This window comes from Hemitrygon akajei, chromosome 32 (genome assembly GCF_048418815.1).
Source record: "Hemitrygon akajei chromosome 32, sHemAka1.3, whole genome shotgun sequence".
NCBI classification, from domain to species: Eukaryota; Metazoa; Chordata; class Chondrichthyes; order Myliobatiformes; family Dasyatidae; genus Hemitrygon; species Hemitrygon akajei.
The window spans coordinates 5,086,166-5,099,491 of NC_133155.1; the positions used below are offsets into that span (position 1 = coordinate 5,086,166).

At 44.8% G+C, this 13,326-nt stretch overlaps 1 protein-coding gene across 1 annotated transcript in view; it reads right to left on the minus strand.

The window, feature by feature from the left end:
* Nucleotides 1–13,326, minus strand: part of LOC140719565 (uncharacterized) — a 155,534-nt gene that overhangs the window by 25,545 nt on the left and 116,663 nt on the right. The window contains exons 11-16 of the mRNA XM_073034275.1: nucleotides 11,553–11,692; nucleotides 8,581–8,707; nucleotides 8,182–8,217; nucleotides 5,081–5,217; nucleotides 1,539–1,665; nucleotides 344–486 (exon numbers count right to left, since the gene is read on the minus strand). Of these exons, the coding sequence (XP_072890376.1) occupies nucleotides 344–486; nucleotides 1,539–1,665; nucleotides 5,081–5,217; nucleotides 8,182–8,217; nucleotides 8,581–8,707; nucleotides 11,553–11,692 (710 nt within the window). The remainder of the gene's footprint in view (nucleotides 1–343; nucleotides 487–1,538; nucleotides 1,666–5,080; nucleotides 5,218–8,181; nucleotides 8,218–8,580; nucleotides 8,708–11,552; nucleotides 11,693–13,326) is intronic.

The window sequence follows — 13,326 nt, forward strand, 5'->3', positions numbered from 1 at the left end:
ATGCAACAATAATAAGCCAATTATTTACGATCAAAAAACTGTAGATGCTGGAAATTGGAAATTAAAAAAAAGCTAATTTCTGCAATCTTTGAGCAGCTCAGGTAGCATTCAGTGACCTGAGAAGCTAAGTCTACTCTTCTCTCCCTTCACGCGCTGCCTGCTTCCCGAGCTCAGAACGACTCTGCAGCAGTATATCCTTCCCTCTGCCACTGGGGGTCAGCAGACCACACATGTTCAGCTGAAGTAAAGAACAGAAGCTTTTCCGAAATGAAACAGCAGTCCTCGTATGGACCTGAACACTCTGCTGATGAAGGTATAGCTCACTGTGCCTGCTGTTACTTACACGCCACTCAGTACATTAATGGACTGTATAATGTCCCCAGAATCGGTTGCTTCCATGTCTGCCACTGAATCAACTGCAGTAGCTGAATCCTCTCCCTCACAATTATTTTCTGGGTACAAAGTGATCAGCGGTTTGGAAAAGTCCTTCAAAACAAAGCACATCAAACAGGGTCACCTTCCAAACATACTTTAACGTGAAGAAATGATCAACTTGAACTCCCCTGACACCATGATCATACATTTGACAGGGCAGCATTGCTCAGGAACTTAAAGGTCCCTCCCTCGGGTTCTTATCCTTTCACTGACAAAGATATTGGAGAATAGTGATTCAAACTAACAACAAAGGCAACTTTTTAAAGGAAAGAAAAGCTTCCAGAGTGAGTGGATACCACAGACACTGGCAAGCCTCACGTGGCTTTCCCTGTCACGTGTATTTTATTTATTTGTGCCTCGTACGTTAGGAGGCAGTAGTCATCAGCACAAAGTGCCTGTCCCCAGTCCCAATCGCCATACCGAAGCACATACACCACCCCAATCCCTTTGCGTACGCCAATCAGGAGCAGGAATCACGGCTGATTTTCCCCTGCCCCTGGGCCCAGGAGCTCCAGCACCCAATGTTACTACTTCCAAAAAAAATCACACAGCACAGAATTTTTGGCTCATTATATTCTTTGAAATTACATTCCGACTTGTACCACTCCCTTTGCTCCGTTCTTAATATCAGTCTCTTTTAGATCGCTCTTTCAGCTCCCACTAGCTCAGAGCAAGCGGTGCAAGCCAGCTCGATTTCAGCATTGAACAGAAGTTTGGATAGGTACATGGATGGTAGGGGTATGGAGGGTATGGTCCGGGTGCAGCTCAATGGAAGCAGGCAGTTTAAATGGTTCAGCATGGACTAGATGGGCCAAAGGGCCTGTTTCTGTGCTGTACTTTTCTATGACTTTTTGACCTCCCCCCCTCTTTGGCCGAGACGATCAACTGGAAACCAAGGCTCCCTCGAGGCTGAACTGTTCCACAAGTCTATAAGACATAGGAGCACATTAGGTCATTCAGCACCCTTTGAGTCTGTTCTGCCATCCCATTATTGCTGATCTATTACCCCCCTCAACCCCACCGATCCTCAGCAGCTAAAGCACTGCTGCCCCCTGTGTATGGTCAACACCTCCACCACCTTCTGCCACCATCTCAATACTTACCGCCCGGATGACACGCAAGGACTTTAAATCCTCATCGTAGCCACCCCATGACCTCCAGTCCGGGTACTCGCCTTCCTCCAACAGATACTGGTGACCTCTGAACCCTTCCTTCGAGTAGCCAACCCAACTGCAACAACATTTTAAAGAACCAACTGTCAGCTTTACATTGTTTTAATGTCAGCAATTAACATCAAGTATTTTCAGGAGGGTGACAGCAGGAAGATGCTTTGTACTTGTTCTTTCAGAACTTCACAGCCAATGAAACATTCCAGAATTACAGTCACTGTTACACAGTGGAAAGGCAAATGTCAATTTCTTAGCGGGAGTAAGTAACAGGTGAAGTCACCCTTTCTACTGTTCTGTGATGTTCAGTGAGCAAGGTTCCTTAAAATTGTCATAGCCGAGGGAGGTAGTGAGGATAAGCTATTAAATGTTCCCAATATTGTGCACATAGCCTCTAACAACCAAGTCCAGCTCCTGGCCTTCACTTGTGGCTTAGCTACTAAGCCCAGTGGAACCGTTTTCACAGACAGGAGAAGGGGAATAGACAGTGTTGCCTTAAAACTAGTTGCTTTGGGAAGATAGGGCTTGTCAGCCATGATTGGCAGCTCATCTAGGAGAACAAAAAATTCTGATCTCAAGCCTCTGCTGCCTTGTAGCTATACCCACTCATGGGGAAGGCTCCAGGAATAAACCCAGAGGAAAAGTCCTGAGCTGGAGTCTCTAAGGCAGTTCAATGCTGACTGGCAACTCCCGTGACACCGCTTGTGCTAATTTGTCTTGGTCTCTGCCAATCCTTTGGATTCATCAGCCACGTGGAGAGGGGGAGCCTGCTACGTGGGCAACAGCTTGCTCTCCATTATCATATTGCCCTGGCTTGTGTATCATGTAGTCCGCTAGGATGCAACAACCCAAGCAATGGAGGACCTCACAGTGAGGGAGGAACATTGTCCCAGAAGAGAGACAAGACACTGCAGAATCTGGAGCATCACACAAATACTGGATTAACTCTTCGGGTGAGGGAGCATCTATGGTGGGCATCAGGTGAGGTGTAGCACCCTGGTTAAGATTTACTGCTAATGTTGTAGGGTATTTAATTTAATGGCATTCTGTCAAAGCAGTGTGTTCTGCTGGTAGTGTTTGGGTTATCATTGAAGATAAGGGGTTGTGATGTTCATGCTTAGGAACGTAGTGTCATCCAACCAGGATGGTGGAATTGGGAGAAGGTTTTAGAGAATGCCAGTCGGAGAGGTTTTTTGATGGACACTGACATGGACAAGAGATGGAGAAAAAAAGCTTGAGAGAACTGGCCATAGGATTTGATCCAATGGGAATGTGCAACTCGATGGAGTCCAAGAAGGAAATCCTACTGATGATTGACGAATAGGAGTTGGCGCCGTCAATACATCGGACACATCAGCTTTTGGAAGATTTGACTGTTCAGTTATGATGAGCCCTTTTGTTTAATTCTTCTTTAAGAATGGTTGGATTAAGTTAGCATTTATAAATATACTTCATAATTATGCACAGTGTACAAACTGTTACTTCTGGCTGACGGACAGCTGCTTAGGAGCTGTTTACACAGTATTCACACAGATTGGGGTTCGGGTGGTCGAGACATTCCAACTTCCCAGTTTTGGTGGGACACAAGTCATATCGACCCGCGACGTACAGAGCCTGGGAAAGGTGGTTTTCTCACTGCTGAGTCTGGTGAGGGACTAATGAGCTGCATCTCTAGAGATGCCTGGTAAAAGGGGTTTCAGAGGTTTCGGGTTAAGACCTTTCATCTGGACTGAAAACTAAAGGGGAGTTAAAGGTAGAGAGGAGGAGTGAAGCAAAAACTTCTGATACCATTCCCACTCCCCCCATCCCTTATCTACCTACCTGGATCCACCTACCACCCACCAGCTCTTGCTCCGCTGCTTTCCTGTATCTTTTTACACTGGTTCCCCGCCCCCTGTATCTCAGTCCAGATGAAGGGTCCCACCCAAAATGGTGACTGTCCGTTTTCGTCCATTAGGGCTGTTTAGAACATAGAATAGTACAGCACATTACAGGCCCTTCGGCCTACAATGTTGTGCCGACCCTCAAACCCTGCCTCCCATATAACCCCCCCCCACCTTAAATTCCTCCATATACCTGTTTGACCCGTACAGTTCCTCCAGCATTTGTTGTGTTTCTCCAGAAAACATGAGAAATCAGTCCAGCTGTTTGTTCAATCATTTATGATGAATGGCAGGGCCAGGGCTGCCACAGTTTGCTTCATTTGAGAGGCAATATTGCCAGCAATACAGCACTCTATGGCCGCGTCAGCTGAGGTTCTGAACCACTCACCCTTTGAGTTATAGCCAAGACCGCTAAGCACAGGGACACATTTGGCACTCGGTGCGAGAATGCCTCAGACTGGTGAAAACCCTCCACTATGCCAAGAACACATTTCTTGCTCACTTGGCAGCCGACTGCCCAGTAAGTAGCTCCTGAATTAGAACCAGAATCACATTTATTATCACTGACATACAGTATGTCGTGAAATTTGTTGTTCTGTGGCAAGACATAAATGTTACAAGAAAGCTACAAAAATAGTTTACAATAATCAAAATCAGAATAAGAATCAGAATCAGGATTAATATCTCTGGCAAATGTCATGAAATTTGTTGTTATGTAGCAGTAGTGCAGTCCAATACATAATAAAAACTGTAAATTACTCTTAGTATATATGTATACTAAACAGTTAAATCAAATAAGCAGTGCAAAAAGAGGAATAAAAGAATTGTGAGGTGATGTTCAAGGGTTCAATGTCCATTCAGAAATCTGATGGCAGAGGGGAAGAAGCTGTTCCTGAATCGCTGAGTGCGTGTCTTCCTCCTCCTTGACGTTAGCGATGAGAACCAGACATGTTCTGGGTAATGGGGGTCCTCAGTGCTGGATGCCGCCTTTTTGAGGCATTGCAGTTTGAAGATGTCCTGGATGCAGGGGGAGCTAGTGCCCGTGATGGAGCTGATTGAGTTTACAACTTTCTGCATCTCGATCCTGTGCAGTGCCCCGTACCCCGCCCATACCAGACAGTGAGGCAGCCAGCTCCTATACAATACAATTTAATATTAGGTAGAGATTTGAGACGGAAGTAATTTGAGAAGCGGCCGTGTCCTAGATGGTGAGGGTCCATAATGATGGATGGCGCCTTCTTGAGGCACTGCCTTTTGAAGATGCCCTTGATGGTGGGGAGACTTGTGACCATGATGGAGCTGGCTGCATCTATAGCCTTCTGCATCCTCTTTTCTATCCTGCACATTGGAGCCTCTTCAGCAACCAGACGGAATGATGGAGCATAGTCCTCCCCCAGCACATCCCAGCAGCTCTCCTTCACCCATCCCTGTACAGCGGGGGTTCCCAGTGTCATGCACCCCTACTGTTAACTGAAGGGTCTGTGGACGCCAGGTCAGGAAGCCCTGCTCTATAGGATCAGTGGTGAGGAAGCTGCATTGAAGAGCAACTTTACTGCTTTTGGTACTTTAACAAATTTCTTGTGGCCAGGTACTTACATTCCTCCATACACTTTGATAGAGCCTGCATTGGAGAGGGGTGCCCCATTGCTGGGGTAACGGGAAAGGAAGTCTGAGGAATCTCCACGCACGTCTCTGTATCTTCCCACGTAATAAGTCTTCTCAAAGATGGAGAGCTGAAAGAAAGAAGAGCGGCCTTTTACAAATCAGGAACCTGGGATACAGGAAGAGAGCCCACCGGGAAGGAAAGAGTGTACATTACAACAGAATCATTAACTTGGGCACATGCAATCCGCCATCTGAACACCATGGTGTTCTCATGATGCCTCGTTAGCTCTGAGGGCAGGAATATCCAGAAAACAAGCATTCAAATTCTACATTACAAGCTTGGGAGTGTTGCGACAAGTTAAAAAACTAATTAACACTTTCTTTAAGGCAAAACGTTCTTAGCACTGAGGTTGGTTGGACCTGGAACGTGCTGCCGTGAGTAATGATGGAAGCAGGTACAATAGCAACATTTTGCGGCATTTAGACAGGCAGGGAATTGTGGGATTATAGGCCATGTGCATGCAGAAGGAATTAGTTTTGATTGACATAGTGGATACAGACGTTAGGCCAAAGGGCTTGTTACTGTGCTGTAGTGTTTTATGTTTCATGTTCTCATGGGTAAAAGTGACCATTAAACCATAAATACACATTTGATTCAATAACTTCCTTCTAATTTTGAACCTATTTATCCCCAAGACGACAACAACCTTGTTGTGGTTTGTGTGCCTCCAATGACCTGGAGAGCTATGTTGCCTGGATTCAGGGCTTCATGCTCTGGCTCTTGGTAGGGCCACCCATGGCAAACAGCTCCAGGGGTAGAGGCCAGACTATGAGTGGTCCACCAGTCCTCTAGGATCGAGGGCTCGGCTCAGGGCTAGCATCCCTGACTGGTAAAACAAAATTGTTATGGAAACAGCCATGAAGTCTCCCTCTCCATCAGAATGTGACGGTATTCCTGAATCTCCACCTGGAACCTGCATGACAGACTGTAGTGAAAACCGACTACTGACATGATGAAAGAAGCCTTGAGCACTGCCAGTGATGGAGGACCTTCATTGCTGCCCTAAATGCCACCAGCATAACGGGCAGTAGAGAGGCCCACATCAACGTGACTGAATCACAACTGGCATCCTAGGTGCTCTTTTGATTTCTCTCACAGGAGATACATGTCGTTCATCAGGGCAGAATTTAGTAGCCATCACTCACTGCATTTGAACAGCAGATAATTTGGTGCTGGGCACCCAGGGTCATTTACAGAATGAGAAAGTTATTACAGGACTGAAAAGAGCAGTCAACCCTTAAGTCTAAAGTCACCTCCTAACACAACAAGCCACTCAATCCAGACCAAGAAACAACCACAGATTCCCTTCCTTGAAAAGACATTGAATCCATAAACACGACCTCACTACTTTTTTAATGTTTATTTTTGCACCACTTATTTAATTTAACTATTTAATATATATACTTATTGTAATTCACTTTTCTCTTTCTCTCTATTACTATGTATTGCAATGTACTGCTACTGCCAAGACAACAAATTTCACAACATATGCCGGTGATATTAAACCTGATTCTGATTCTGATAACATGCCACCCATCTCATTGTTATCATTAATAAAACTAACTTTTTATTCTGGAGTAAAACACAGAAAATGCTGGAGGAACTCAGCAGGTCATGCATTATCTATGGAGTGGAATAAAGAGTTAATGTTTCATCGGGACTCGGGGTGTTTTATTTTGGATTTGATTTCATTAGTTGAACTTAAAATTCCTATTTGCCCTGCTGGGATTCAAACTTATATATCTGGTCCAAGTACCTGAATTATTAGCTCAGAAACATAACTATACTAAGCTAGACCGTTTATTACCATATTCTGCTACTGCTCATAAAAAGTCTGGAAAACTGAAGTAAACTTTCAAAATGAAAAAGTAAAAAGAAGTAAACAACTAAAGTAACCACAAAAATATTGTCCATTGAAAAGACACACAGTCCATCAGTGTTAATGCAGAATGAAACCCTGCTACCTTGGCTGAATGTACATGTGATTGCAAACCTCCTTTGATGCGGTTGGCCCTTACACTCCCTCTGATGAGGTCTAGCCAGATCTTCAGAACTATCAATCATCTTCTGTTGCTATGGTACCCATTCAAAGTTCAAAGTAGATTTTATTATCTAAGTATATGTATGTCACCATATACAACCCTGAGATTCATTTCCCTGTGGGCATGCTCAACAAATCTATAGAATAGTAACTATAACGGGATCAATGAAAGATCAACCAGACTGCAAAAGACAACAAACTGTGTAAATGCAAATATAAATTTATAGCAATAAATAATGAGAACGCGAGATGAAGTGCCCTTGAAAGTGAGCCCATTGGTTGTGGGAACATCTCAGTGACGGGGTAAGTGAAGTTGAATGAAGTTATCACCTTTGGTTCAATAACCTGATGGTTGAGGGGTAATCACTGCTCCTCAACCTGGTGGTGTGAGTTCCAAGGGTCCTGTACTTTCTTATTCTCCTCAGGGCAGAACAAGCAATAAGTGTCGGCTTTACTAGGTGGGAGAACAGGGTGAGAAGAAGGCAGAGAAAAAGTGAAACTATTTTCTCCGGCAACATTTTAAAGGACCACAAACATCTGGAAGTCTGCAGATGCTGGAAAGCCAAGCAACACACACACACACACACACACACACACACACACACACACACACACACACACACACACACACACACACACACACACACACACACACACACACACACACACACACACACACACTCACTCACTCACTCTGCTGGAGGAACTCAGCAGGCCAGGAAACATCTACGGAAAAGAGTAAACAGTCGACGTTTCAGGCCGAAACCCTTCTTCAGGACTGAGAATAAAGGTGAGAAGTCAGAGTAAGAAGGTGGTGGGGGTAGAAAGAAGTACAAGGCAGTAGGTGATAGGTGAAACCGGGTGAGGGGAAGGGGTGAAGGTAGGGCTTTAACATTTTAAAGGATTTCATTTGCAAAAATGCAAAACTCTTCTTTACCTGATGTAGCTCAATGTTATCTATTGCCAGTAAAATAAATGATGACTTCATACCTTTGGTTCGTATGGCCTCTCCACTCTGGGTCCACTCTGCAAATATATCAGTAATAATATTTAACTACATGTGGTCATGGGCAGAGCATACAATCTCCAAGCACAAGGGTGAGAATCAAACTCCAATTGCGGTAGATGCTACACTACGATGCCGTGCCTGCATCAGCCCATCTATACATGCTAACTGGCTGAGTTTTATACCATTCCCCACAGCCTTGCAGATCTTTTCTCTTCAGGTACTTATCCAGTTCACCTTTGAAAGTGCTTATTGAACCAGTTCCCAGCACTGTGAATGGCGTTGACGAGCTTTAAAACCCGACCTAACCCCTCACTGCACAGGAATGGTTACCCCCCCGATTTCCCGCTACTTTGATTTTATTGCTGCACGAGTTTGTGTACCATTTGTAGGGGTAGCAGTGACCCCACTTGTGCTCTCTCCGCTCCCCATTCCTGCAGTGTGCGATAGCCACCTACTTCCAAGGCACACAGCTGCCCTTCGAAGAAAGGTTCAGAGTAAACCAGCCACCTGCAGAGATAAAGACGCGTTAGTTTCAATCTTTTAAACAGACTTTAAAATTCTCATCCTTGTGCTCAAAATCCCCCCGAGTCTCTTTCCTCTTTCTACTTTGTAACCACCATGCCTACAACCCCCTAAAATCTTGGAGTTCCTTCAGCTTCAGCCTTTTGTGTTTGCCTGATGCCCATTACTCCGCTGTTTGGTCAGCTGGGCCAAAATCTTCCTTTGTGACTTGTTAATTCAGATTCAGATTCATTTATTGATCACATGTACATTGAAACATACAGTGAAATGCATTGTTTGTGTTAACAACCGATGCAACCCACAGCTTTGCCAATCTTTCTTCTTCAAGTATTTATCCGATTCACCTTTGAAAGTTCTTATTGAACCAGCTCCCAGCAGCCTCTGAGACAGGGAAAGGAGTTGAACAGCTCACTGTGAATGGAGTTGATGAGCTTTAAAACTCCACCAATCCTTTACTTCAGAGGAATGATTACCCCTTTGTTTCCCGCTAGTTCTATTTTTATGTTCCACAGTTTTGCTCGCTCTGCACAATCTCCGCTCCTCTCTCAGGGCACCGGAGCCTTTTAATGTTCCGTTGTTTGAACAATTTAAACGGCAGCCCAGATAGATTGAAAAGACAGAGCATTGGCTTGTTCTGCACAATGGTCATTTCCATGGTGCTGCTATGGAGACTGCCCCAGCTGCCGTGCTCCATGCCACAAACACGATGAACTGTAAGTGAGGCTTTGGGCCTACTCCAGGCTGCTCTGGGGTTCGGATCCAAGAACTCAATTTTGGTTTGGAATTTTATTGTTCACTTCAATTGGTTGCATGATTTGCACTTTTTTGCGCCTCGACTGTTGGAATTTTATTTTTTATTTTTATTCTTTTATTTTCTTTAAATGGGTTATTTCAGGATTCCTGCTTTGTGGCTACCTGTGAGCAAGCAAATCTCAAGGTTGTCTAATTTATACGTTCTTGAATCTCCAATCAATGCTCAGCGGAACACTCCGAACACAACAAGGTAGAAAACAAACAAAAGCAAAACAAACCCCTTTCCTCCATTCCATCCACCCTCTCACAAATCTACACAGTCCTTTAACCCCAGGACAGGCCACCTTCAGTCTCTTGCTGGCTCAGACATTGGGTTTTGATTTTCCCAGTGGGCTTGTAGCGATTCCCCGACGGTAGCTTAACAAACCTTCTCCACAACCCTTTGGGATGTTACTTCAGGTTCTATATAATTTCAAGTTTTATGTTGCCCCCACCCACTGACCCTTTTCTCTCCCTTCATGAAAACATCAGATGTTTCTCAGTTAACTGCACGTGCATTGACTGCCCTCCAATAGCCTATGTACCCCTGTGGGAACCTGTTGACCCTGGGACAAGCGAGGCTGAGGCCTGATCCTGTCTTCACTAGTTGTGTATAGGATTCTGGAACATTTACAGCAGTGCTGAGGTCAACCCTGACATCTTTGCAGTTTCGATCTCAGGATACTTCTGCTCAGCACTGTTAGGGAGCACTCTGGAGTTATGTGAATATAGCCGATATTAATTCAAACAAGAACCCTAACCTAATCACAGGACAATCTACAGTGACCAATTAACCTATCAACTGGCGTGTCTTTGGACAGTGGGAGGAAACCGGAACACCCAGAGGAAACCCACAGGATCAAGGGGAGAACGTGCGAACTCCTTACAGGACAGTGTGGTGAATTGAACCTGGGTCGCCGGTACGGTAAATCATTGTGCTGACCACTACACTACCGTGTCACCCTACCGTGGAAATCCAAGGAAGCTTGCAATGAGTGTATCTCAGCCAAGGTATTTGAACATTCATCTCTCACTGCAGGTATGCAATTCAAAGGAAGCATTGCCAACCCAAAGTATTGAAATAAACAATATCTTTGTGACACAAAATTGTATTGAACCCGCTGCTGTTACTGTTGATCTCCAGGAACAGTAGGATCCAGTACTCCAGTAGGAATGTGATGTACATTGAGCTTGTGGGACTCAACTGAGAAAGTCTGATTGTCGGGGAGGAATAAAGACTTTCATATCCACAGCATCTTCAATTTCTTCAGTGACTTAGTGTGGTGAACTACATATACCTGTCTGGACACGCCCCCCCGCTGACTGCTCCTGTGGCTCCTCCCACAGACCCCTGTATAAAGGCGATTGGAGGCACTGCTCCTCCCTCAGTCTCCAGGATGTTGTGTGGTGGGCTCTTGCTGCTGACGGTGCTTTCTTCCAGCTAATAAAAGCCTACCTTGACTCACGTCTCCGAGAGTTATTGATGGTGCATCACTTAGTCAAAGTACTGTCAACGGCTACAAATTTTCCCAAATTCTGCTCTGACTCTCCCACCTTAACTTAAACAGAAGCTTCCGGAATTCAAGTGAATGCCCAACCCTCAACTAACACATCTAAAGTAAATCATATTGAGAACATGGAAATCTACAGCACATTAAAGGCCCTTCGGCCCACAATGTTGTGCCGACCATGTAACCCACTCGAGAAACTGCCCAGAATTACCCTACAGCATAGCCCATTATTTTACTAAGCTCCATGTACCTACCTAAGAGACTCTTAAAAGACCATATTCTATCCCTCTCTACTAGTTGCTGGCCGTGCATTCTACACACACCCACCACTCTCTGTGTGAAAAGCTTACCCCTGACATCCCTTCTGTACCTACTTCCAAACACCTTAAAACTGTGCCTCCTGGTGTTAGCCATTTCAGCCCTGGGAAAAAGCCTCTGGCTATCCACACGATCAATGCTTCTCAGCATCTTATACACCTCTATCAGGTCACCCCTCATCCTCCGTCGCTCCAGGGGTGGGGACTTACAATCCAGAGTTCACGATGATGGACGTGGTTTTTGGTGGATAGCCAAATATTCGGATATCCTCAGATGCACTGTAAAATGACAGCTTCCTCCCCTCTCCATTGGAATCTGGGAACAAGGATATTTGCGGTATGGTGTAGTCCTGAAACACAACAATAGGTTTATCATGGAATTGTTCAAATTCATGAATAGTAATGAATACTGAATAGTTTCACAGAACAGTACCTCACAGGAACAGGCCCTTCTGCCCACAATGTTGTGCTGATTTAAATTAGTTATCAAAACTAATTCCTACTGCCTACACAATGTCCTTATTCCTCCATTTTCCTCACACTCATGTGCCTATCTAAACATCCCTTAAAAGTCCCTCAGGTATCTGCCTCTGCCACCAGCCTACAGTGCAGTCCAGGCACCTATCACTCTCTGGAAAACATTTGTCCCTCAGATCTCCTTTGAAATTACCCCCTCTGGATCATTGGGTCTTACTTTGGTAGGAATGATTCTGATTTATATATTGCCAAAGGTCTACCTCAGCCCCACCAGACTGTCTGTCATTTAGTTAGATGATGGGTGAAGTGTCCTAACCCACTTATCCACCTCGATTCCAGAACCTGACTTCCTTCCTTGGAAAAGTTATATCAATATCGGTTTAGAAAGTTTCAGTGGGGATCCAGTCTCAATAACCTTAAGAGAGGGGAATCCCAGATTTCCAAAAGCATTTTTGTGAAAACGTATTTAAGACCATAAGAGTGTGATTCCCAGTGGGGGCAGTTGCGTGTCCTAAAGGGGTGTTAGGGGAAATGGAAGTCTTCGCGGGGGGTGTTCAAGATTCTTGGTGGGGTGCGTGGTAAGCTGCACCCTAACTCGAGGCACAAGACCTGCCCGACCGTCAGTAGAGCAGGTACTTCCATAAAAAGGATGAGGCACTGGGACACGGGAAGAACCATAGCTCTGCAGGCAGTGAGCACTCGTCATCACAGCGCATCTGAATCTCCGCAATCTCATCCAACCCTACCAACCAAACAGACGTTATTGGGGATGCATAAATTAGCAACCAGGGTGCCCAATAATTGCAGCCTGGAATGAGTTCATGCAATTTAACAGTTGGTAAGTCAAGTACACCCTCTCAACTTTCTCTACAGATACACAGAAAACAGGCCGTGCAATGGTACAACGCCGGCTGGAAACAAACAGTGACTTTGCTGACCCAGAGGATTCCCCTTGTGTTCAAAGTGACCTCCGGTCAAGAACCATCTTTGCGGATTATGAGACCTTACGTGATTGGTCAGTCGTACTAATTGGCATAGTCTAAAAGTAACTTGCCAAACACCAGCTCAATCCTGACTAACATTCAGATGCCAATCTGAATCCTGGTCAATGTAGTATTTGCAGTTGTGATCATCTTCATCTTTGCCTCGCCGTTACTTTGCACACCGCTACCATCATTCCATTTGTGCCAACTCGCTGGCGTCATCAACATCCAATAGGTATTCCTTGTTTGTGTTAATTTTTAATTTTAATTTAACCCTGTTAATGATGGATAAGTATGTACAGTGCGACCTCTATGAGCCTGAAGGTGGTGAAGCCTTGGATTCTAATCCTGCTAAGAAACAGAAGCTACAGAAAGTGCATCAATACAATGTTATGTACCAGAGATATGGTTTTATTCCGTTCCCATCAGATCAGTGACACCCATGTGTCTTATTTGTAATATTGTACTGTCTAATGAAGCCATGAAACCATCAAGATTGCAGGGACACTTCCATAAAAGATACC